This window comes from Brachionichthys hirsutus, chromosome 23 (assembly GCF_040956055.1).
Source record: "Brachionichthys hirsutus isolate HB-005 chromosome 23, CSIRO-AGI_Bhir_v1, whole genome shotgun sequence".
NCBI classification, from domain to species: Eukaryota; Metazoa; Chordata; class Actinopteri; order Lophiiformes; family Brachionichthyidae; genus Brachionichthys; species Brachionichthys hirsutus.
Genome location: NC_090919.1, coordinates 7167489 through 7193825, shown reverse-complemented (window position 1 = coordinate 7193825; position 26337 = coordinate 7167489). Strand labels below are relative to the sequence as shown.

Here is a 26337-nt window from a genome sequence, read left to right as displayed (position 1 = left end):
GTGTGTGTGTGGGTGTGTGTGTGTGTGTGTGTGTGTGGGTGTGTGTGTAGGTGTGGGTGTGGGTGTGGGTGTGGGTGTGTTTGTGTGGGTGTGTGTGTGTGTGTGGGTGTGTGTGTGTGTGTGTTGAGCTGCTTATTCTACATTCAGGGCTGTCTCAGTGTAATTTCGTTGTACATTGTGCAATGACAATAAAGTTTATTCTATTCTGTTTACGTAGCGTTGTCGAGGGGGAGGGGCTATTCCTCTAAAGGGAGTCCTCCTGGCTTTTAGTCCTCTTTAGCTCAGTTTTCTCCAGTAACGTCTAAATCATTGATTTCTCCGTCCCGTCCTGCAGACACGGACGCCGTTTATATATCTGGAGGTTATTTCCTCCTTCAGAGTTTCTCTCTTCCTTCCTCTTTCCTCTTCCTCCTTCAGAGTTTCTCTCTTCCTTCCTCTTTCCTCTTCCTTCTTCAGAGTTTCTCTCTTCCTTCCTCTTTCCTCTTCCTCCTTCAGAGTTTCTCTCTTACTTCCTCTTTCCTCTTCCTTCTTCAGAGTTTCTCTCTTCCTTCCTCTTTCCTCTTCCTCCTTCAGAGTTTCTCTCTTACTTCCTCTTTCCTCTTCCTCCTTCAGAGTTTCTCTCTTCCTTCCTCTTTCCTCTTCCTCCTTCAGAGTTTCTCTCTTACTTCCTCTTTCCTCTTCCAGGAGTTTTCCTGCTGCCTTTCTTTGGATCTACGACGAAGAGCTAACGAGAACAAAGCGGGTCGACTTGAGCTCACCCTGCTCGCTTAGACTCCGCCTTCTTCCGCGTGGCTCCGCCTCTCCTCGGCTCCGCTGTGCTGATTCGTTGCCCGTGTCTTCCCAGGTGCTGGTGTGGCACACGCGGACGGAGAAGCCGAAGATGAAGAGGGAGGAGTCTCTGAAGGGCCACGGGCTGGCTTCAGACCCGGCAGTGGAGGTCTGAGGGGCCTCCGCCAGGCTGCACGTGCACGTCTGTGTCGGAAGGGCCACGTGCACGTCTGTGTCGGAAGGGCCACGTGCACGTCTGTGTTGGAAGTGCTGCACAGCGCAACGGATTCGGTTTTCGGTGATCCTGAAGTTTAGCCCTTTGAACTCTGCGGTGACGGTAGTAGGAGAACTTTATTCCTGTTCCTGTTCCTGTTCCTGTTCCTGAGTCCCCACGCAGCCACAGAGGAGAATCTCTACGCCCCTTTTCAAAGCGATTGCACTTCCTTGCTGGTACTCGTAGATAAACGTAGACGTAGTACTTCTGCCTCTGGAAGGCTTCGTGTCCCGTCACTTACGGACACCGCGGTCACGTCGATGGATCGTTTCATGCTTTGTCTCCGTCGTCGTCATTCAGCGCTCGGACGGCTAGCGTTAGCGTCCGGAAGCTGCTCGTGTTTCTGAACGTTCGTAGGTCGAGGGGAACCGAAGGTCGGAGCATCCTCGTCTCGCACGCAGCGCTCGGACGGCTAGCGTTAGCGTCCGGAAGCTGCTCGTGTCTCTGAACGTTCGTGGGTTGAGGGGAACCGAAGGTCGGAGCACGACCGATGAGCGTGCAGGAAGCGCCGCGGATGAGGCGGAAACGGCCGATAATGGATCAATGGATTATTTAGCTGAGGCAAGGGAGATGTGGTACTGCATGTACCGCTGCTACTGCAAACAAGTATTTATTGGATACAGCAGACCCAGTCGCTGTATTCCTGCTAATGTTCAGTAGCATTGCAGCTCAAGCTAGCCCGACCCTGTAGATTAGAACACGCCTCTTACGTGTTACTGTATACTGTGGGTATTTATGACAGTACTGTATACTGTGAATGTATTTATATTGTCCTTTCAGTTGTCCCGTGTGATGCTGTCTGGTTTTGGTCCTGAAAATAAAGGGAGGCTGATGAACAAAATGGGTGATTCTCACGAAACCAGACTAACAAGGAGCCATGAAGCATTTTGATCATAAAACTTAATGCTATCAAAATAACAAGGATACCATTATATGCCTCCTAATGTACTATTTGCTCCTGATTTAAATTTACCATAATAAATATAAATGATGTTGTTTTTCTTTACATTTAAGGGTAAATTTCTCATTACCACAACGTGTCCATAACTGGGTTTGGGTTCTATGAGATGGAAATATTAGTAATTAAGAAAGATGAAAAAGAATAAACTTTAGTGCATGTTATACTATAAACAGTTACAGTGAAGAGACATGTGGTCTTTGAAGAATATTAGTAAAGTTGGTGAAAATAACAAGGAATAAAAATGTGTCCAAGACTCATTTTCTCATTCTCCGCAACAATTTTCAATCATTGTTTAAGTCCTCAAGAAACTTACATTTGCAAGGAATTTTGTTGGAGGGGACAGTATTGACTGTAACATTCAAGATGGCTACCAGGTAAGCATTTGTTTTTTTGCAGATATAATTTCAAAGTTTGTATGTTTAAGTAGCTACACAACTTTTTAGTTCTCATTACCGAAACGTGAAGTTTTGAAGTTAAAGAAAGAGTTGATGATTCTATTATTATTATTATTATATACGCAATTATGGTCTAAACATAAGCAGCTAAGAATAGTTTAGCTAGCACATCATGTACTAACTACGTTAGCATAAACGTTCATTGTCACTCATCCACCGCAACGCCATTATTCACCGCAACACCATTCACATCCACCGCAACGCCATTATCATCCACCGCAACACCGTTATCATCCGCCGCAACACCATTATCATTCACCGCAACACCATTATCATCCACCGCAACACCATTATCATCCACCGCAACGCCATTATTATTCACCCCAACACCATTATCATCCACCGCAACGCCGTTATCATCCACCGCAACACCATTATCATCCACCGCAACGCCATTATCATCCACCGCAACACCACTATCATCCACCGCAACACCATTATCATCCACCGCAACGCCATTATCATCCACCGCAACACCATTATCATTCGCCGCAACGCCATTATCATCCACCGCAACACCACTATCATCCCCCGCAACGCCATTATCATCCACCGCAACACCACTATCATCCACCGCAACACCATTATCATCCACCGCAACGCCATTATCGTCCACCGCAACACCACTATCATCCACCGCAACACCATTATCATCCACCGCAACGCCATTATCATCCACCGCAACACCATTATCATTCACCGCGACACCATTATCATCCACCGCAACACCATTATCATCCACCGCAACACCACTATCATCCCCCGCAACGCCATTATCATCCACCGCGACACCACTATCATCCCCCGCAACGCCATTATCATCCACCGCAACACCACTATCATCCACCGCAACACCATTATCATCCACCGCAACACCATTATCATCCACCGCAACACCATTATCATTCACCGCAACACCATTATCATCCACCGCAACACCACTATCATCCACCGCAGCACCATTATCATCCACCGCAACACCATTATCATCCACCGCAACGCCGTTATCATCCACCGCAACACCATTATCATTCACCGCAACACCATTATCATCCACCGCAACAGTTGAGGGCCTGTTGCGGTGGAGAGATACAATGTTTCGGTAACGAGAAACAAACCAATAAAGGAGGGAATGCACTATAACGCTTGCTCATTCTATTCAACAATCTATTTCTATCTTTCTTTTTCATGAAATGTTATACTCAAGTATTTTGTTGCAGGCAAGCATCAAGTGAAAAGAAAAGGGCGTCAGCGAAAGAGAGGTTTAAAGCATAGGGCTTTAAAGAATCTGGCAGACAGAATAGTGTTGTATGGGACCAGTATCCAAATGCTGAATGTCTGTATGATCAACTGAAGAACCATTGATCAATGAGATAAATACCAGCAGTGAATCTAAAAACTGTTCCTGGGACGCTGAAGATTCATCAGGTGACATCCTCAAAGCCAGGAGTCATCAACACATGGGAGGGTCTTGCTTTTGTGGGGTTTATGAAATAAACATTCATTTAAAAATGGTATGTGTTTAAATGTGTCAAATATGGTTGGGTATCAGACCCATTGTCCAAAGTTAATATAATTCTCATTTCTGAAATATTGATCCTCATTACCGACATGGCCTTCTCATTACCGCAACCTGGTTTGTTTTACAAATTAAGTAATAATTATATTATCATATGTTGTTTTAAAATATACAGACAAGTTATACAACACTAGTTATTTAGTGACCGATACATACAAAATGTGTATGTTATCTTTTACAAAAGTAATTAAACACAATTGTAAATCCTCACAAATGTTTCGGTAATGAGAATTAATAGGAAATTACATTAAATTAAAACATTTTAAAATGTATCTCTCCAGAGTTATATATAGGTTTTAGCATGAGTAATAATAGTCTACTGTAACAATGGCCAAAAAGAATCATTTTTAACCATATATTTCATGTAATGTTAAGTTGTGGTAATGATAATTTGTTATGGACTTCATCTAAAGGCAATATTTTTTTTAAATTCTGAAAATATACTTTTTAGTGAGTTCACCCCATAATCTTATATGTACAAAAAAAAAATTCAAGGGCATGTAAAAAATTATTATGCTTGACACCTTCTAAATCTTGATTTCATGAGAATCACTGTCTTTCCTGTTTGTCGATGAACTGTTTGAGCTTTGAGCATCAGGAAACGCGTCGCTGTCCTTTAGAGGAATGGTTCTGCTTCCTGTACTCCGGACTCTGACTCACCGTGGACTCTGACTCACCGTGACTCTGACTCACTGTGACTCTGACTCAACGTGGACTCTGACTCACCGTGGACTCTGACTCACCGTGGACTCTGACTCAACGTGGACTCTGACTCACCGTGGACTCTGACTCGCCATGGACTCTGACTCAACGTGGACTCTGACTCATCGTGGACTCTGACTCACCGTGGACTCTGATTCACCGTGACTCTGACTCAACGTGGACTCTGACTCACCGTGGACTCTGACTTGCCGTGGACTCTGACTCACTGTGGACTCTGACTCACTGTGACTCTGACTCACCTTGGACTCTGACTCACTGTGGACTCTGACTCACCGTGGACTCTGACTCACCATGGACTCTGACTCACCGTGGACTCTGACTCACTGTGACTCTGACTCACCTTGGACTCTGACTCACCGTGGACTCTGACTCACCGTGGACTCTGACTCACCGTGGACTCTGACTCACCGTGGACTCTGACTCACCGTGGACTCTGACTCACAGTGGACTCTGACTCACCGTGCACCTGGAGCACAGACGTGCTGTGTCAGGAGAACGTTGCTGCGACCTCTACACTCTTCAGGTAGAGGCGTGAAGGCAAAGACAGTTGCATTATGTAAATACTCGATCGTAATGTTTCTCTGACGTGATTGAAATACCCACAGTACACACACGTGTTTCTCCAGATGATGATGATGAATATATTTATTAGATAGAATGTTAGAGTACAAGTACAGTCACACAGTAGCATGTATTACAGTACAAATAAAGTCAAACATCCTGTCTAAGAGGAGCATAAAGATGTTGCGGTCCAGCATTTAGCTTGTACCCGTTGGACTGTGAAACGATGCTCCGCTGCTGACCTGCTTTCATCTCCATTGTGCGGCGATTAGAAGATGTGCCGTCTGTCCGTCTGTCCTCGTCTGTCCTCGTCTGTCTCAGGTGCACGTTGAGGACGACTCAGCCTGCGAGGTTAAAGTTTCTGCTCAGACGTAGTTAATAACTGACGGCGGGTCAGATTAGCCCGTTTGCCTCGGGGGGGGGGGGGTAGTGAGCTGAAGGGCTTTTTATCTTTTGGAACATGTTCATCCATCCTTCTATTTGTTCCACGATTTAAAATCAGCACTTAATCTCCGAATCAGTGTGTGTAAAGGGTGTAAAGGGGCGTGTGTGTGTGTGTGTGTGTGTGTGTAGGTGTGTGTGTGTGTGTTTGTGTGTAGGTGTGTGTGTGTGTGTGTAGGTGTGTGCGTGTGTGTGTAGGTGTGTGTGTGTGTGTGTGTGTAGGTGTGTGTGTGTGTGTAGGTGTGTTTGTGTGTAGGTGTGTGTGTGTGTGTAGGTGTGTTTGTGTGTAGGTGTGTGTGTGTGTGTAGGTGTGTGTGTGTAGGTGTGTGCGTGTGTGTGTGTGTGTAGGTGTGTTTGTGTGTAGGTGTGTGTGTGTAGGTGTGTGTAGGTGTGTGTGTGTGTGTGTAGGTGTGTGTGTGTGTGTGTTTGTGTGTAGGTGTGTGTGTGTGTGTCGGTGTGTGTGTGTGTGCGTGTGTGTGTGTGTGTTGTTGTAGGTGTGTGTGTTTGTGTGTGTGTGTGTGTAGGTGTGTGTGTGTGTGTGTGTGTGTGTGTGCGTGTGTGTGTGTCGGGACTATCCTGTAGCTCATTCTCGCTCTGTTTGCGCTCCGACGCACAAAGTTCAGGTAAGAGCTGCAGCTCCTTTTAGAAGCTGCTGAATTTTGTTCCTTACTGCACTATAAGAGTTTTATAGTTCAAATTAATGTGTGTATATATATATGTGTGTGTGTGTGTATATATATATATATATATATAAGAAGAGATTGATGTCACGCTCTTCTCAAAAATGATTTCTCATTCTTTTCATCCCGTTGTTCTTATTCATTTAGTTTAGTTTGACTCTTTTTATTTCTATACGTATATTTGTTCTTTTACCACAGTCACACATTAAAATCTGTAATAACTTCCTACTTACAGCTATTTTGTATATACATATACTGCATTGATTTTGTACATCATCATAATACAAAAGCTTTGCTTTATATTTGCGATTCAGTATTGATCCTCTCAAACTCGCCAAAACTTGAAAATGTATGTTTACAAAAATGTCTAAAGATTAAACAGTGAAGTTTTTAACAGTCATTTATGTTTGTTATTAAAAAAACCACAAGTTAAAGATACATTATCATCTTTATATCCCTGACGTTGCGCGCTCACGCACACACACACACACACACACACACACACACACACACAGTCTAAAGTGACACTGCTGCTGCGTTTCTCCTGTTTTAACTCACTCTTCTTCTTTACAATTCTCTCCGAGTCACCATTAAATAAATAGAACTGTTTCTTTAAACTAAGAAGAAGAAAGAAAGAAAGCACACAGCAAAATTATGAAGGGGGGGGGGTATTAAAGGCCTTTAATCTCTAATCTCTCTTTCCTTCTATCTTCCATACATAACAAAATTAGGAACTGAGAGGCCCGAAAAGCAAAGCAAAGAAACGAGATAAAGAAAAGCCGACGACAGGCCAACGCAAACAAAATGGCGATTGGTAAGAACTCCGGGAAAGGGCCGCGGAGCTCCAAGCGGGCTCCGAAGTTTCTGGACAGGTCCGGTGGATTCTACGGCCGCCTGGACGAGCCGGGGGGGGGCAGGGAGGAGGTTGAGCTGAGAGGCGTGGGGGTGGAGGAGGCCAGCGAGGAGGCGGGTGGCCTGAGCAGCGACACCCCAGGAGAGGTGCGAGTCTCCGGAGCAGAGGAGACGGACAAACCGGAGACGTTCGTCTTCAACGAAGGGATGATGGGAGACGATGGAGAGACGCTCCTCAGGAGGAAACCGAGCCGCCTCAGCAGGAGGTGGAGGAGGAGCTCCAGGAGGGGGCCGGTCGGCCCCCACTGCTCGGACGACACCAGGGTGACGATCGAGGTCGGGGTGGAGGGAGAGGATGGGACAGCAGGAGGTGGGACGCACCCCACGCTGGCTCGGGAGGATGAGGAGGAGAGGAGGGAGAGAGAGCAGGAGGAGGGGCTGGCGATGAAGAGGAGCGCAGTGAAGCGCTACGGCAAGGTGAGCTGTAGGAAAGGAATGCAGACACGCCCCCAGCTGGTTAAAGTTTAAGCTCCTTGATCAGCATCATCCACATACCTCACACTCGTTACCATGGCAACTATCGGCAGCCACCGGGGTTGAGGTGCAGCAACCGCCGGGGCATGGCACCGACTCTTTAGCTCACTTCCTCTTCCGTTCATAACGGCCTCCTGGAAACGGTCGGGTCAGCTGATCATTGTCTGCAGGGAAGTACCGTTTAAAGGCAGGGTTCCTGATCCGTGTGCAGCTGTCAGGTAACCATAGCGACGCCTCTGTCCCTTTCAGACCTTGGACCGAGCCTTTCGCCGTGGCTGGGAGGCCTTCGTCGCCGCCCTCTACAGCGTCACGCTGGCGCCTGTGACGTCGTCCCCGCCGCCGCCGAAGGAGGAACTGCTGCACAAATCTGCGTTGGCCGAGTTCCGATAGAACTGGGCAGCGACATCTTTAATGTTCCCACTCTCACGACACCGAGGGGGTCAGAAACGTAAACTCATTTACAGGATGTGCTCGAATTCATTCAGATTAATTACTTTTCATTTGTGCGTTTGACTTCCAGTATATTGTGATTCACGCGGCGTTGAAGTCAATGATGCTGCGGAGCGAGTTTAAATCTGGCGTGTGGCTAACTTCAGATTTTATCCGCTTCTTTTGCTTCTTTTGCCTCTTTAGCTTCTTTAGCTTCTTTAGCTTCTTTAGCTTCTTTAGCTCCTTTTGCTTCTTTTGGTTTAACACCATGAAACAATGAAAGTGTTGATGTGTCACCAAGAGAAACTACAAGTAGGCGACGTGACCTCTGGATGGAATTGAGTTTGTTTTCTGTTTCTTGTCAGATTATCTCTGTCTGGCTGCTGATTTATCAGCGTTTGGCTTTGACAGATTATCTTCAGGTGAAGGTTGCTTCACCTGAAAGGACACGCCCATCTTTAAATCAGCACTTCAAACAGCAAACGCTCGAGTTCTAGTTTTTGACTGTTAGGACTGCAGCTACACTTTTTATATACTTACGTATATTCTCATTTCAAAAGTAATTTTGATTTACTTGAAAAACTCAGATATTGGCACTGTCAGTAATAGCAATTGAAAAAATACACAATTTAAATGATTCAGGATTGTTATTTTAGTTTATTTATTAATGTTTACAATAGCATTAAAGTAATTTCTTGTTATCCGCTGTTTATAAGCTGTTTATAAGCTGTTTATAAACTGTTTATAAGCTGTTTATAAACTGTTTATAAGCTGTTTATAAGCTGTTTATAAGCTGTTTATAAGCTGTTTATAAGCTGTCTATAAGCTGTCTATAAGCTGTTTATAAGCTGTTTATAAACTGTTATAAGCTTTTTATAAACTGTTTATAAGCTGTTTATAAGTTGTTTATTAAGCTGTTTATAAGCTGTTTATAAACTGTTTATAAGCTGTTTATAAGCTGTCTATAAGCTGTTTATAAGCTGTTTATAAACTGTTATAAGCTTTTTATAAACTGTTTATAAGCTGTTTATAAGTTGTTTATAAACTGTTTATAAACTGTTTATAAGCTGTTTATAAGCTGTTTATAAGCTGTTTATAAACTGTTTATAAACTGTTTATAAGCTGTTTATAAGCTGTTTGTAGTACCTCCTGTGGATTGCTTTGGTTGTATACGATGATATTTATGGAAAGAGTTTGCATCCTCGTCAAAGTTTTTGAGATCAGAAACAAATAAAGATTAAAATATTTACATGTAAACAAGAATGAATAGCGTGCAAATACCGTCTCTTTTTTATTATCCATGTCATAAATATTATTATGCATCACTCTAATCCAAAATACTTTATTTATCCCTGAGGGGCAATTATAGGCTACAAGTACTACTTGATTAACCACAAGTATTGATCATTGAAGTCTGGGAAAATCCAGTTAGAAAATCCAGTTATTTAGTAATAAATAGTAATCCCCAGTTATAGTAATGAATAAGTCTGACTCTGATGATGCATTGGGTGTTTGGTTTTTTGCAGCGCCCCCTGCTGTCCATCTCGAGAATGTTCCATGTGATTCCTGCACAGGAACAAACATCTGATTAAAAAATAAAACATTGTTGCTTTAAATGTCGAAATGTTTGTGTTTATATAAAGTATATGTATGTAATGTTTACTGGGTCCAACACATAAAAAAACGTCAAAAATATAAAACAATCTAAAATAAATACAGAGAATTCTCAAATTGTAAATCAATATATTTATTTCACAAAGCAGGGGAGTGGGAGGAAGCCGACCTGCCATTCTCTCTCTCTCTCTCTCTCTACCCAGCCGGTCAGACAGATGGCCGTCCACCATGATCCTAGGTTCTGTCCAAGGTTTCTGCCTGTTAAAGGAAGTTTTTCCTTTCCTCCGTCTCCAAAGAACCCGGAGAGAACCCACACAGACAAGGGGAGAACATGGAGAGAACCCACACAGACCCGGAGAGAACCCACGCAGACACAGGGAGAACCTGGAGAGAACCCACACAGACACGGGGAGAACCCGGAGAGAACCCACGCAGACACGGGGAGAACCTGTAGAGAACCCACGCAGACACGGGGAGAACCCGGAGAGAACCCACGCAGACACGGGGAGAACCCGGAGAGAACCCACGCAGACACGGGAGAACCCGGAGAGATGACTTTCTCTTATGATCTGGCGCTATAGAAATAAAACTGCATTGATAATTCTCTCTTCTCAATTCGTCCACGTCGGTCATATTTAACTTTCCCTCGTTTGTTTCAGAGAAATGTGTTGGCGCGTCTACTTCCTGTCTGTGACGCTACTTCCGGGTGATCGGGTATCGACTCGCCCCGCTGGACAGAATGGATATGGGCGGGGCTTTTGTTTTTCCGATGCAATGACAAGATGGATAAAGAATATGACTGTTGTCTTTATACTTCCTGGTGTATTATTATTAACCCACACAGAACCGGGGAGAACATGGAGAGAACCCACACAGACAAGGGGAGAACGCGGAGAGAACCCACGCAGACACGGGGAGAACATGGAGAGAACCCACACAGACAAGGGGAGAACGCGGAGAGAACCCACGCAGACACGGGGAGAACCTGTAGAGAACCCACACAGAACCGGGGAGAACACGGAGAGAACCCACGCAGACACGGGGAGAACCTGTAGAGAACCCACACAGACACAGGGGAGAACACGGAGAGAACCCACGCAGACACAGGGAGAACCAGGAGAGAACCCACGCAGACACGTGGAGAACACGGAGAGAACCCACGCAGACACGGGGAGAACACGGAGAGAACCCACGCAGACACAGGGAGAACCAGGAGAGAACCCACACAGACATGGGGAGAACCCGGAGAGAACCCACACAGACACGGGGAGAACATGCAAACTCCTCACAGAAAAGGCAGCAAGTTGGATTTGAACCTGTGACCGTCTTGCTGTGAGGGAACAGCGCCACCCACTGCGCCACCCTCATATTTCCAATGCTTGTGGCAGGTCTGAATCTCTGAATCTCCCTTGCTCTTTTTTTACTTGGTTTGGCTGCATTGGTTGAGGGATGAAGAGTCTTGATTGGCTATCGAGGTAAGCCAATCAAAGCCAGAGTAAGGCGGGGTCCTCCCAGTGGGAGGAGTCTTTCCGGCAGGCTATAAAAGACAGTCGGAACTTTCTCTCCGTCCTCTTTCGCCTTCCTCGTGTCTGAGGTGAGTAGTGTTGTTCTCTCTGTCTGTGTTATTACATGTTTGTGTCTTATTACACGCGTTACTACTAAACGCGTGGCGCTGGAGCTCTGACAGGAAGCCAGTGGGTGAAATTTGACCTGTAGTGTTTCAGAGTGGGCTCGTAACCCGAGCAGGCCGCCGACGGACGGCGCGGCGGCTGCATCTCATTACCCTCGCGGACGTGATTGGTGACATGCTCGATGGCTCATTTCCTGTAGCTTGTGATGAGCTCTAGCGGGAAGCTTCGTGTAATGGCGGCTGCCGAGCTGTAGCGGGAAGCTTCTTGTAATGGGGGCTGCTGGGCTCCAGCGGGAAGCTTCGTGTAATGGCGGCTGCCGAGCTGTAGCGGGAAGCTTCTTGTAATGGGGGCTGCTGGGCTCTAGCGGGAAGCTTCTTGTAATGGGGGCTGCTGGGCTCTAGCGGGAAGCTTCGTGTAATGGCGGCTGCTGGGCTCTAGCGGGAAGCTTCGTGTAATGGCGGCTGCTGGGCTCCAGCGGGAGGCTAGTTAGGTAAAGTTGGCTCGATATTCACAGATTCGGACTTCCGGCATCAATAGCTCCTTAATAAAACGTCATCAAGATACAAACTATGCTTCTTTCGCATCGTTGTAAGGTAGACAATGTACTACAACCGCACTTTTATCAAAAGTAGCTGTCTATCGAACGGCAGAAATAGAATTGCTGTTTTCGCGGAGCTGGCTGAGCGACGAGTGCCAAGGGACCGTCTGCAAATAGCAAAACTGCTGCAACAGTGAAGAAAGACACAACACAATATTCAATAACTTCACCTATAGACACTGTACTGTCACCAAAATCACTGCAGACATCAACTGGGCCCTGCTCATCATACTACACCACGAGTATTTTCATTTTGACCTTTTAAAATATATATGAATTTATATGAATTTTTATTCGTTAATATCTTCAATAGCTTTACAGTTATGCACTCCTCACCCACCATACTTACTGTACTTATGAAGCACCCCCTCCTGATCTTACTACAAGTCGTGTTTTTTCATTTTTTCACTTTTTTTTAAAAAATATTAATTTTTATAAGTTAATATCCTCAATAGCTTTACAGTTATGCACTCCTCACCCGCCATACTTACTGTACTTATCAACCACCCCCTCCTGATCTTACTACAAGTCGTGGTTTTTCATTTTTACCATTTTTTTAAAAAAATATTAATTTTTATAAGTTAATATCTTCAATAGCTTTACAGTTATGCACTCCTCACCCGCCATACTTACTGTACTTATCAAGCACCCCCTCCTGATCTTACTACAAGTCGTGGTTTTTCATTTTTACCATTTTTTTAAAAAAATATTAATTTTTATAAGTTAATATCTTCAATAGCTTTACAGTTATGCACTCCTCACCCGCCATACTTACTGTACTTATGAAGCACCCCCTCCTGATCTTGCTACAAGTCGTGGTTTTTCATTTTTACCATTTAAATGTTTTTTTATTAATTTTTATAAGTTAATATCTTCAATAGCTTTACAGTTATCCACTGCTCACCCACCATACTTACTGTACTTATCAGGCACCCCCTCCTGATCTTACTACAAGTCGTGGATTTTCATTTTTACCATTTTCTAAATTTTTTATGAATTTTTTTTATATTGCATACACTTAGCAGGCTCTGTCCACGGTCCTGAACCAAGTCGACCCTTGTGTCACCGAGGGAGAAAGCACAGCCCTCCAGTAAAGTTAATAATCGGACATTTCTTCAGGTAATACATTATTTAAAATAATGATTTTCCTCATATTGGCAGTTTTGTGTTAGTAAATGTGAATAACATTTGTTCAGGTCTGAATTTTGACAACTGTCTGTCTGGTGCTCAGAAAAGAACTGTCCAAAATGTCCAGAAAACAAAGGAACTGATAATGGACTTCAGGAAAGACAGGCCAGCCCACGCCCCCCTCTTCATCGATAGAGTATGTGTTGAAACCATCTCCACCTTCAGGTTTCTGGGCGGCACCCACATCTCCAGCTCATTATCCTGGTCTCCTAACACCAAGACCTTGGTGAAGAAGGCCCAGCAGAGGCTTCACTTCCTCCTGAGGACACGGAGGAAGTGAAGCCTCTGCTGGGCCTTCTTCACCAAGGTCTTGGTGTTAGGAGACCAGGATAATGAGCTGGAGATGTGGGTGCCGCCCAGAAACGGAGAACAGTAAATCAGTGCTTCTAAAAATCACAAAAGATGATTGATTGATGATATGATTAGAAGAATAACCACATTTACCTTTCTGTAAGAACTAACTGTTCTCCACAGAGGAGCCAGTTAGTTAGGCAGTAAGTCAGTACACTCTCCACTGAACAGTGATAGAAGGCCAGCATCAGCTTCTGGTCCAAGTTGTTCCTCCTGAGGACACGGAGGAAGTGAAGCCTCTGCTGGGCCTTCTTCACCAAGGTCTTGGTGTTAGGAGACCAGGATAATGAGCTGGAGATGTGGGTGCCGCCCAGAAACCTGAAGGTGGAGATGGTTTCAACACATACTCCATCGATGAAGAGGGGGGCGTGGGCTGGCCTGTCTTTCCTGAAGTCCATTATCAGTTCCTTTGTTTTCTGGACATTTTGGACAGTTCTTTTCTGAGCACCAGACAGACAGTTGTCAAAATTCAGACCTGAACAAATGTTATTCACATTTACTAACACAAAACTGCCAATATGAGGAAAATCATTATTTTAAATAATGTATTACCTGAAGAAATGTCCGATTATTAACTTTACTGGAGGGCTGTGCTTTCTCCCTCGGTGACACAAGGGTCGACTTGGTTCAGGACCGTGGACAGAGCCTGCTAAGTGTATGCAATATAAAAAAAATTCATAAAAAATTTAGAAAATGGTAAAAATGAAAATCCACGACTTGTAGTAAGATCAGGAGGGGGTGCCTGATAAGTACAGTAAGTATGGTGGGTGAGCAGTGGATAACTGTAAAGCTATTGAAGATATTAACTTATAAAAATTAATAAAAAAACATTTAAATGGTAAAAATGAAAAACCACGACTTGTAGTAAGATCAGGAGGGGGTGCTTCATAAGTACAGTAAGTATGGCGGGTGAGGAGTGCATAACTGTAAAGCTATTGAAGATATTAACTTATAAAAATTAATATTTTTTTAAAAAAATGGTAAAAATGAAAAACCACGACTTGTAGTAAGATCAGGAGGGGGTGCTTGATAAGTACAGTAAGTATGGCGGGTGAGGAGTGCATAACTGTAAAGCTATTGAAGATATTAACTTATAAAAATTAATAAAAAAAAATTTAAATGGTAAAAATGAAAAAACACGACTTGTAGTAAGATCAGGAGGGGGTGTTTGATAAGTACAGTAAGTATGGTGGGTGAGCAGTGGATAACTGTAAAGATATTGAGGATATTAACTTATAAAAATTAATATTTTTTTAAAAAATGGTAAAAATGAAAAAACACGACTTGTAGTAAGATCAGGAGGGGGTGCTTGATAAGTACAGTAAGTATGGTGGGTGAGCAGTGGATAACTGTAAAGATATTGAGGATATTAACTTATAAAAATTAATATTTTTTTAAAAAATGGTAAAAATGAAAAAACACGACTTGTAGTAAGATCAGGAGGGGGTGCTTCATAAGTACAGTAAGTATGGCGGGTGAGGAGTGCATAACTGTAAAGCTATTGAAGATATTAACTTATAAAAATTAATAAAAAAACATTTAAATGGTAAAAATGAAAAACCACGACTTGTAGTAAGATCAGGAGGGGGTGCTTGATAAGTACAGTAAGTATGGCGGGTGAGGAGTGCATAACTGTAAAGCTATTGAAGATATTAACTTATAAAAATTAATATTTTTTAAAAAAATGGTAAAAATGAAAAAACACGACTTGTAGTAAGATCAGGAGGGGGTGCTTGATAAGTACAGTAAGTATGGTGGGTAAGCAGTGCATAACTGTAAAGCTATTGAAGATATTAACTTGTAAAAATTAATTAAAAAAAATTTAAATGGTAAAAATGAAAAACCACGACTTGTAGTAAGATCAGGAGGGGGTGGTTGATAAGTACAGTAAGTATGGTGGGTGAGGAGTGCATAACTGTAAAGCTATTGAAGATATTAACTTGTAAAAATTAATTAAAAAAAATTTAAATGGTAAAAATGAAAAACCACGACTTGTAGTAAGATCAGGAGGGGGTGGTTGATAAGTACAGTAAGTATGGTGGGTGAGCAGTGCATAACTGTAAAGCTATTGAAGAAAATCACTTATAGAAAATCATAACAATTATTGAAAGGTGTTCAAATGAAAATACACGTGGTGTAGTATGATGAGCAGGGCCCAGTTGATGTCTGCAGTGATTTTGGTGACAGTACAGTGTCTATAGGTGAAGTTATTGAATATTGTGTTGTGTCTTTCTTCACTGTTGCAGCAGTTTTGCCATTTGCAGACGGTCCCTTAGCACTCGTTGCTCGGCCAGCTCCGCGTCCACACCGATGTTATTTCTGTATTTTTAAAGACAGCTACTTTTGATAAAAGTGCGGTTGTAGTACATTGTCTACCTTAAAACGATGCGAAAGAAGCATAGTTTATATCTTGATGACGTTTTATTAAGGAGCTATTGATGCCGGAAGTCCGAATCTGGGAATATCGAGCCAACTTTACCTAACTCGGGAGGCTTCGTGTAATGGCGGCTGCTGGGCTCCAGCGGGAGGCTTCGTGTAATGGCGGCTGCTGGGCTCCAGCGGGAGGCTTCGTGTAATGGCGGCTGCTGAGCTCCAGCGGGAAGCTTCGTGTAATGGCGGCTGCCGAGCTGTAGCGGGAAGCTTCTTGTAATGGGGGCTGCTGGGCTCTAGCGGGAAGCTTCGTGTAATGGCGGCTGCTGAGCTCCAGCGGGAAGCTTCGTGTAATGGCGGCTGCTGGGCTCCAGCGGGAGGCTTCGTGTAATGGCGGCTGCGTGTCTCTCCGTGATGAAACTCACAGACCTGTCCTGACTGCCTGTGATTGGACCTAAAAGTTCTGACGAGCGACACGTTTTATAATATAGAAACAGTAAATCGATGAGTGCACGTGCAGCGCGGCCACGTGGTTGTCCTGCTAGCTTTAGCATGCTAAGACGGCAGTTTCTACTTGTGCCTGCAGATGCAGTTCCAGTTCCCGGGCCTGCTGGCTGCGCAGGTAATAATCACACTTATTGATTATGATCAGTCTGATTGATGGCCGCGTGCTACTGTGATGCTCTCTTTGAACTCTCTCACTGACTGACTGTTGAAGACGCTCTAATCTCTAACTGTACTGAGTAGCATGATGCTAATGAAGCGCTCCACATCTGGATTCAGCCCGATGACTCCTGATGTTTCTTTCCGCTGCAGATCCAGAGCTGTAGACTGATCTGGGCTCAGTGCTGCAGTGAGGACCCCCCCCCCCCCAGAGGTGAGCAGATCTGTAGGCTGGTCTGGGCTCAGTGCTGCAGTGATGAATGGCTGAACTCTCTCTTACTGAATCATCCTCTGAAGAAGCTGCTTTACCAGATTCTGAGTAGCACACGCCCCCCCCCCCCCCCCTGCAGTAGTGAAAACGTCATGCCCGTTTAAAAACGATCAACTTCTGTGTTCTCTGAAGGTCAACGATGAAGAGGCGACGATGGTTGTCTGGAGGTGACCTTGATGATGGTCGTCTGGAGGTGACCTTGATGATCGTCGTCTGGAGGTGACCTTGATGATGGTCGTCTGGAGGTGACCTTGGTCTTCATGTCTTTAATGTTTCCTGCCGGGCTGCAGTGATGAGTTCATGAATAGACAAGCATATGCCTGATGACAGTGATGCCGTTATGAGTATGACCCCGCCCCTTAAGATGCCGCCGTACGGGATCAGCACGCCGACTCGCCACTAACGCCGCGTTTCCTTTCTAGCGTGACTTGGACCGTCCTCGTCTCCGAGGTCGGACTGTCCTCTGCCAGGTGGACAGACGGGCGTCCCGACAGGCGTGAGTGTTAGCTCGCCGCTAGGAACGGGGTTCCGTTTGGCGTCTGAGAGGATGAAGCGGGCGAGCGCCCATCAACGCACGGACGGCCGAGGTCGGATGGCGGATTGTCACCAAAGCCATGATCGGACGCTGAATCTCCGTGACGACGACGACGATGATTGAAGGCCTCTAACGTGGGTTGTCTCCGCAGAGCAGCCGTGAAGAGGAGGAGGAGGGACGCACCGCTGGCTCTGCTTGGTGAGCCCCCCCCCCCCCCCTTGTACTGTTAGCTCGCATCGGTTAGACGCAGCTCCGCTGATGATGATACTTAGCTCACTTTGACCCCCCCTGTGAAACGACACGAACATCTGAGCAGCCGCGTGGGACGCTCCGGGTCCGGTCCAGACCGGGAACCGGTGCGACTCCAGTTTGATGCCAGTGTGAGCCGGGTGCACACTAAACGTGTCTTATCTTGACAGGTGGGGAGTTGCCGCTCCACCATGGGGGCCCACGGCTGCAGGTGAGCCCCTGCTACGTCCGTCCGACCCCCCCCCCCCCCTCCCTCTGCTGAATGATGATTTGTAATCTCGTTCGTCTGAACTGCTGTTGAGAAACGGAAACATCTGACGCTGGCCGTGCTTCAGGTTGCTGGTTTGAAACCTGCTGGACTGCGTTCTGAGTTCTACGTCGTGTGTTGCAGGTGTGGAGGTGCCTCCGTCCCTGAGCAGACCCCCCCCCCCCCCCCCCTTTGGGTGAGCGCTCCGTGCATCTGTTGCGCCTGATTCTGCCACCGCCGCTGCGTTTCCTTGGTGATGACGCTCGCACACGTCTTACGCCCCGCCCGGCGCCAGAGCCTGAAAAGGTGGACCCACTGGTGCCGCCGGGGCGAGAAGGGGACGACCCGTTGGGGCTCCAACCGTCTGAACGGAGGCGCAGCGGCGGCTGAGGCCTCTTTACCAGCGTGACGGTTTGTCCGTTTCCGTTTCAGGCTGAAGACGAGGCCGGCGGGTTCAGGTCAGCATCACGACCGGGTCGAGTTCTGGGACGGTGAGTTCTACCGCCCTGGTCTGAGACTCGTCGCTGCTCGCGCTAGGTCAGGGGTCGGGACCCTTTTTAGCTGAGAGCTGTGAACAGCACGTATTTATAATGTCATTCCGTGAGCCGTAAAATATCTTTTATATGACACTTTAAAGGACAATAAGTCTTTCTTTTTCTTCAAAGCGTTTCTAAAGTTACTTCCTGACCCTTTTGCACGTTGACCGCTATTTTTGACAGCAAAATACAGCGGCCCAACTTGAACAGTGTCCCATCTGCGTTGCCTAGGCGATTGATGGATAGATGGCGCCGTGTGTTTTTTGACGCAGATCGATCCATCAATCACCGTTTGTCCCGTTCCCAGAGAGCAGAACGCCGTTTATAAGCCGGACTTCCTGATCGCTGCCTCGTAGCCAGCCGGCTTTCGCTCACGCAAAGGAGTGTAACATTAAAGATTGGTTTGAGCCAGATGCAGCCATCATAAGAGCCGCATCTGGCTCCCGAGCCAGAGGTTCCTGACCCCTGAACCGGGCGGTCGCTTGTAGAATCAGCTGCAACATCATGATTGTGTTCAGGCCGGCCCGTCTTCTGTTTCAGGTCCTGCAGTGCCTGGCTCTGACCTGTGGCTCCACCCTCTGGCACCTGGGTCTACCCTCTGGTGGCTCCGCCCCCTGGTGAGTGCCCGGCTCTGGACCCTGTTCCCACTAGACTAGACGTGATGAGCAGTTCTACCGCCCCAGTCTGAACACTCGTGACTGACTGGTATCCCCTCTGATCCTCCCCCGCTGACGTGATGGTCCGATCCGCCGTTTGGTTCTCTTCTCTACTAACTTCAGCGTCTTTGCAGGTTTGGATCCGGTTGGACGGAAGACGAGGCTGCGGCGGTGGAACCGGTTCCTTCTTGGTAGGTTGTGGGGTCTGCCTAGACCAGATTCTGGTCGGTCCTCCCTGACGTGATGAGCAGTTCTACCGCCCCAGTCTGAAGATTCTTGACTGACTGGTATCCCCTCTGATCGATGCTACGCTAACTCGATGGTCGCCTGCAGGATCAGCTGCAACGAGATGATGACATCATCACTGTACTCAGACCGACCGTCTTCTGTTTCAGGTCCTGCAGTGCCTGGCTTTGGACCCTGGGAGGGCGCCTGGCTCCGCCTTCTGGTGGCTCCGCCCCCTGGTGAGTGCCTGGCTCTGGACCCTGTTCCCACTAGACTAGACGTGATGAGCAGTTCTACCGCCCCAGTCTGAACACTCGTGACTGACTGGTATCCCCTCTGATCAGACTGGTTCGAGTGTCTATTTTAACAGTGACCCCCCCCCCCCCCCTCTAATGGACGTCTTCCTTTTCAGAGCTGGCTGCAGGTCGATCAGCGAGAGGGACGAGACGCAAAGTCTGCGAGATGTGACTTACAATAAACTTTACTTTGACAAAGCATTTCTCAAGATGTCTTTTCTTTTATAGGCATTAACATCTGGAACGTAGTATGATGATGAATATATTTATTAGATAGAATGTTGGAGTACAAATACAAACAGTAGCATGTATTACAGTACAAGTACAGTCACACAGTAGCATGTATTACAGTACAAGTACAGTCACACAGTGGCATGTATTACAGTACAAGTGCAGTCACACAGTAGCATGTATTACAGTACAAGTAGTCACACAGTAGCATGTATTACAGTACAAGTACAGTCAAACAGTAGCATGTATTACAGTACAAGTACAGTCAAACAGTAACATGTATTACAGTACAAGTACAGTCACACAGTAGCATGTATTACAGTACAAGTACAGTCACACAGTAGCATGTATTACAGTACAAATAAAGTCAAACATCCTGTCTAAGAGGAGCATTTCTAAAAAGCCCTTGCGGTCTTGTTTCTGTTGAAAGTCCTTCGTACATAAATCATCGACATTTAACAATATGAGTAAAACTAATATTAAATTACTCAATTGATGCAAAATAACAATAAATTAAGACAATGTGTGTAACGTAGGTGGACAAAAAGGGGGGGGGTTGATCCGGAGAGAGTCGTGATGACTATCTCCGTTTCTGTCCCCTAAAAGGTGTATTTTTAGGGCCGTTTTGAAGGAGGCCAAAGAGGTGCATGTTTTGAGGGCTGGAGTCAAACAGTTCCACCCTTAGGGGGCAGTATTGTAAAAAGATGATTTACCCATGTTAGTCCTGTAGGACACGACTCTGCAACATCGCATGGACATCGGGGGCAGTGCCTTTGGATTGGCAGACCGGGGTGGTGGTCCCTCTTTATAAGAAGGGGGACCGGAGGGTGTGTTCCAACTATAGAGGGATCACACTCCTCAGCCTCCCCGGTAAGATCTATTCAGGGGTACTGGAGAGGAGGGTCCGCCGGATAGTCGAACCTCGGATTCGGGAGGAGCAATGTGGTTTTCGTCCTGGCGGTGGAACTGTGGACCAGCTCTACACCCTCGGCAGGGTCCTTGAGGGTGCATGGGAGTTTGCCCAACCAGTCCACATGTGTTTTGTGGATTTGGAGAAGGCATTCGACCGTGTCCATCGGGGAGTCCTGTGGGGGGTGCTCCGGGTATCCGACCCTGATACGGGCCGCAGTCGGGTTGAGGGTTGGACTCCGTCAGGGCTGCCCTTTGTCACCGATTCTGTTCATAACTTTTATGGACAGAATTTCTAGGTGCAGCCGGGGCGTTGAGGGGGTTCGGTTTGGTGACCTCAGGATGGGGTCGCTGCTTTTTGCAGACGACGCGATCCTGTTGGCTTCATCAGGCCACGCCCTCCAGCTCTCACTGGATGAGAATCAGCACCTCTAAATCCGAGGCCATGGTTCTCAGCCGGAGAAGGGCGGGGAGGAGTTCATGTACCTCGGGGTCTTGTTCACAAGTGAGGGGAGGATGGAGCGAGAGATCGACAGACGGATCGGTGCGGCGTCTGCAGTGATGCGGACTCTGCACAGATCTGTCATGTTGAAGAGAGAGCTGAGTCGAAAGGCGAAGCTCTCGATTTACCGGTCGATCTTCGTTCCTACCCTCACCTATGGTCACGAGCTTTGGGTAGAGACCAAAGAACGAGGTCGCGGGTACAAGCGGCTGAAATGAGCTTCCTCCGTAGGGGGGCTGGGCTCTCCCTTAGAGATAGGGTGAGAAGCTCAGTCATCCGGGAGGAGCTCGGAGTAGAGCCGCTGCTCCTCCGCGTTGAGAGGAGCCAGATGAGGTGGCTCGGACATCTATTCAGGATGCCTCCTGAACGCCTCCCTGGTGAGGTGTTCAGGGCACGTCCCACCGGGAGGAGACCACGGGGAAGACCCAGGACACGCTGGAGAGACATCGTCTCTCGGTTGGCCTGGGAACGCCTCGGGGTCCCCCCGGAAGAGCTAGAGGAAGTGGCCGGGGAGAGGCAAGTCTGGGCTTCCCTGCTTAGGCTGCTGCCCCCCCGACCCGGCCTCGGATAAGCGGAAGAAGATGGATGGATGGTCCTGTAGGAGGGTGTAATCAGGTTGTTGTTTGAGCTCCCTCTAGTGTTGTGGCTGTGGGTGTCACTAAATCTGTGGAGGTGTTTATTCAGGTATGCAGGGATTGAGGGGACTGAGGGCAGAGCTGCATTGACTATTTTAAATGCCAATCCCATTTTGAGCTGTTTAACCCCGTCTTCTACCCTGAGACGTTTTCTGGAACGGCGTTGGCTGCAAAATGGAGGTTTCAGATATTTGTGCAATTTGAGATCAATTTGCTTTGTCCCTGAAAATATGCCGAACTGACTGCAGCTGGGGAGGACGGCCGGTAACTCGAGGGTTAACTGCTGGTTACCGGGGCTCATCTCATGGTACTTGACTGATGATAAATATGTATTAGAATGTTAAAGTACAAGTACAGTCAAACGCCCCGTCTAAGAGGAGCTTGACGACTGAAACTGAAACTGGTTCCCTTCCAGAGAACGTTCCGTTACCTCGGGCGGCGCCTTGAGCTGAAGACCAAACATCTGCCTGGACAGAATAATACTGCAGTACACAGGATGAAGTACTTCTGAACATCCTTTATAAACATGCGTTAGATTAATCTGAGCGAGTGAACAGAAGTTTGAGCTCTATTTGAGTCGTTCGGGTTTTAGTGTGCAGCAGCCTGTCCACTCGGGGGCGCTTCAGTCCGCGGTGAAGATCCTCGCCGCGATGTCCTGCAGCAGCCTGTCCACTCGGGGGCGCTTCAGTCCGCGGTGAAGATCCTCACAGCGATGTCCTGCAGCAGCCTGTCCACTCGGGGGCGCTTCAGTCCGCGGTGAAGATCCTCACAGCGATGTCCTGCAGCAGCCTGTCCACTCGGGGGCGCTTCAGTCCGCGGTGAAGATCCTCACAGCGATGTCCTGCAGCAGCCTGTCCACTCGGGGGCGCTTCAGTCCGCGGTGAAGATCCTCACAGCGATGTCCTGCAGCAGCCTGTCCACTCGGGGGCGCTTCAGTCCGCGGTGAAGATCCTCGCCGCGATGTCCTGCAGCAGCCAGTCCACGCCGGCGAGCAGGTTGTCCCCCGTCACCGCGCTGCAGCCGATGGTGCACCAGTGATGGCTGCTGATCCGGTCCAGAGCCAGAGCCTGCAGGAGAAACGCATCGATGCAGCGAGAGCAGGAGGAGAAACGAGCCGGGCGGGGCAACGAAACAAGCGCACCTCTTGTATCGCCTCCTTGGAGAGAGGATCCTGTTTGTTGGCAAACACCAACAGCGTCGCACCAGCGAGTCTCTGCATGGGGGGGACAGTGATGACGGGGGGGGGGGCAGTAATTAAACGTGGGGTGGGGGGGCGGAGCCACGGCGGCCTACCTCCTCCAGCAGCAGGGCGCTCAGCTCCCTCCTGCAGTCCTCCCATCCGGAGTCGGTCGGCGCTGTCCACGACCCAAAGCAGCCCGTCGGTGCTCTCAAAGTAGTTCCTCCAGTAGGAGCGCAGAGACTTCTGTCCCCCGACGTCCCAGATGTTCAGCTTGAACCTGACAAGAGACCACAGTTCAATCTGGGGGCTGGACAACGGCGACGGGACATTATTATGGGACGGAGAACGCCGACGGACATTATTATGGGACGGAGAACGGCGGCGGGACATTATTATGGGACGGAGAACGCCGACGGGACATTATTATGGGACGGAGAACGCCGACGGACAATATTATGGGACGGAGAACGCCGACGGGACATTATTATGGGACGGAGAACGCCGACGGGACAATATTATGGGATGGAGAACGCTGATTATTTAACACGTTCATGTAGCAGGAATATTAATGATAATTTTAAAACCTTTTTGTTTCGATCTAAAATCATTAATTTTCTTCGTGATCATATTTACAGTAAATTTATTATTCCATTCTAGTTTTATTGATCAAATCAACAAGAAGCTAAACGGATATTAAATGTGTTTTCCTCCCAACATGCCAGTTTTTAAAGTACTACTACACCCCCCCCCCCCCAGAGTTTTAGGTGGGGGTACGTCCAGACCCCGGGCGGATATCGGGAGGCCGCAGTGGAGGATCGATTACCCGCGGTGCTCCAGCGTCTTGATGTTGAAGCCCAGCGTCGGGGAGATGGTGCTGATGTCCTCGCCGTTAAACTTCTTCAGGATGGTCGTCTTCCCCGCGTTGTCCAGCCCTCTGCAGGAAGCGGGTTAAAGAGCAAGCTAGCCTGTAGCGCGTAGCATGTAGCACGTAGCACGTAGCATGTAGCACGTAGCATGAGCCGACATTAAACGCGTGAAGCGAACGCTCCGTGCGAGCAGCCGCTGTCCCAGAGTACCCGACAGTACTCGGGTCTGAGCTGCAGCCCGTCGTTTATAATACATATATATATATATATATATACATACGAGTATAATAACGTCTTCAGTAGATGCTAACGTGCATGCTAGCCTAGCTAGCAACAGGATACAACATCAGCAGCCTCATCTCCTTCTCCTTCTGCTTCATTTTCTTCAGGATCGTGTGTAAACCCATCCGGACGCCGTCCCGGTCCGAAACGAGCAGCCGCTGCTAATCCGGATCTTTGTGCTGCTAATCCGGATCTTCGTGCTGCTAATCCGGAGTTCATGAGGAGCATCCCGAACCCGGAAGAGTCTTTACACTAGTCCCGCCCCCGGCAGCAACCGATTGGACTGTTCCAGACAGAGCCAGTGATTGGTTATTGGAAACTTTCGCCGCACCCTTTTATTGGGGGGCAAACATTTGAAGGCGTGGCCGTGGCTTCGTGACGTCATGGGAGTCCGACGGGGGGGTCCGCTTGATGCTTCACTTTGTTTTCTCTTAACCCCCCCCCCCCCCGGAAAGAAAACAAACATTTGACCCCCCTGCTATAAATACTGTGTTGCATAATATTATATCGTTATTAAGGAAAACTCAAAAAAGGGGACAAATATACAACAAAGAATAACTTTATTAACATTTTGTTTTAATCTGAACCAGAATAGATTTAAAGTGCATTCATACTTTATTTTTATTTTAACCAACTTCGTCTCATTGAGCTCCGAGAGAGAGACAGAGAGAGAGCGAGAGAGAGCGAGAGAGACCTTGTCAGACCAATGACCTTGTCAGAATTAGTCACAGAATACACAGAATTAAACACAGAATACACAGAATTAAACACAGAATTAAATACAGAATTAAACACAGAATACACAGAATTAAACACAGAAAACACAGAATACACAGAATTAAACACAGAATACACAGAATTAAACACAGAATTAAATACAGAATTAAACACAGAATACACAGAATTAAACACAGAATTAAACACAGAATACACAGAATTAAACACAGAAAACACAGAATACACAGAATTAAACACAGAATACACAGAATTAAACACATAATTAAACACAGAATACACAGAATTAAACACAGTTGCGCACCTTTCAAACCTCATACACTCACACACGCACACACGCACACACCCACCACAGGCACAGCCACTCCCAAGCTATACTCGCGTTCACCACACGGGGCAGCAGACACACACACACTCATTCCGGTCTTTCACAGATACCAAACTTTGGAGTTTGAGCTCTGAATGCAAAATGTTCCGTGTACAGTATATAGAGCAGCACCATCTGTGTTCTGAGCCCGGGAACAGGGGAATGCAGAAAGTCCCGATTAAAAGAGAAGCGAAAGAATAGCCGGATAAATCAGGACACACCGCTGGTGAGTTTACTTTAGAGTATGAGACACAGTGATGCGGAATAAACCTCCAAGCCCCGTGACACACACTGCCCAGGACGTTTCCTCAGGTTATTGATTACACATCACCGTAATCAATAACTGGAGGAAACGTGGATTCCTCCAGTTTCAGTTTCACCCTGAACCAAAACCAAGTAAAAGCTGCAGATTCAAGAAAATAATATTAAACAACAAATAAAGAAAAATAGCATCCAACACAAGTTACGACATCAACGTTGTTCCAAACGCGTTAGTCACATTTGAGAGGGGCAGAACGTGCGTGAAGCAGCATTTTACAAGCGGTGGGGGCCACATTTGGCCCCCGGGCCTTGAGTTTGACACATGTGCCAGTATTTGCTCATTTATTTCTTGGCAAAGGTGTTTTAAGAAATGTTTCGCATCCTTTTTTGGTCATTTACTCCGACTTGTTCCTGTCCGGAAAGGCGTTTCTTATTGAACCCGAATGATGCGTTCAGGTCTATCGGAATTATTTTATAAGCCCGCGCTGTACCGAAGGGTTTACTGAGGAAAGCAGCACGTTCAGAATGGTTCCAGCATGTCGCCCTCTGGTGGTGTTGATGCAGGAGTTTACGACACGAGCATGTGGCAGTGAACGCGGCACAGCCCCCCCGACGTGTTGCCTGTAAAATGTGGCGACTTAAAATAAACGGAAAGCGAAAGCAGCGCCTCGCCGCGTCACGG

General features: G+C 47.0%; 1 protein-coding gene, 1 long non-coding RNA gene and 5 other non-coding genes across 7 annotated transcripts; 6 read left to right on the top strand and 1 right to left on the bottom strand.

Annotated features, from left to right (window-relative positions):
* The first annotated feature begins 11449 nt into the window (after positions 1–11449).
* Positions 11450–16892, top strand: LOC137911242 (uncharacterized). The gene is made up of 3 exons (XR_011106099.1): positions 11450–11465; positions 16596–16631; positions 16826–16892. It is a non-coding gene; the product is annotated as an uncharacterized lncRNA (long non-coding RNA).
* Positions 16893–17985: 1093 nt separating this feature from the next.
* LOC137911820 (small nucleolar RNA SNORD30) lies at positions 17986–18050 on the top strand. The gene has a single exon (XR_011106138.1). It is a non-coding gene; the product is annotated as a small nucleolar RNA SNORD30 (small nucleolar RNA).
* Positions 18051–18222: 172 nt separating this feature from the next.
* Positions 18223–18347, top strand: LOC137911828 (small nucleolar RNA SNORD22). Its single transcript, XR_011106145.1, has one exon. It is a non-coding gene; the product is annotated as a small nucleolar RNA SNORD22 (small nucleolar RNA).
* Positions 18348–19162: 815 nt separating this feature from the next.
* On the top strand, positions 19163–19234 carry LOC137911823 (small nucleolar RNA SNORD31). The gene has a single exon (XR_011106141.1). It is a non-coding gene; the product is annotated as a small nucleolar RNA SNORD31 (small nucleolar RNA).
* Positions 19235–19400: 166 nt separating this feature from the next.
* On the top strand, positions 19401–19472 carry LOC137911825 (small nucleolar RNA SNORD31). Its single transcript, XR_011106143.1, has one exon. It is a non-coding gene; the product is annotated as a small nucleolar RNA SNORD31 (small nucleolar RNA).
* Positions 19473–19661: 189 nt separating this feature from the next.
* Positions 19662–19735, top strand: LOC137911824 (small nucleolar RNA SNORD31). The gene has a single exon (XR_011106142.1). It is a non-coding gene; the product is annotated as a small nucleolar RNA SNORD31 (small nucleolar RNA).
* Positions 19736–22468: 2733 nt separating this feature from the next.
* Positions 22469–24554, bottom strand: arl2 (ADP-ribosylation factor-like 2). Its single transcript, XM_068755616.1, is given in 6 exon segments — positions 22469–23031; positions 23106–23177; positions 23258–23302; positions 23304–23421; positions 23968–24078; positions 24353–24554. Coding segments are annotated over 6 exon segments (546 nt in total). The 5' UTR covers positions 24418–24554; the 3' UTR covers positions 22469–22896.
* Between the last annotated feature and the right edge of the window lie 1783 nt (positions 24555–26337).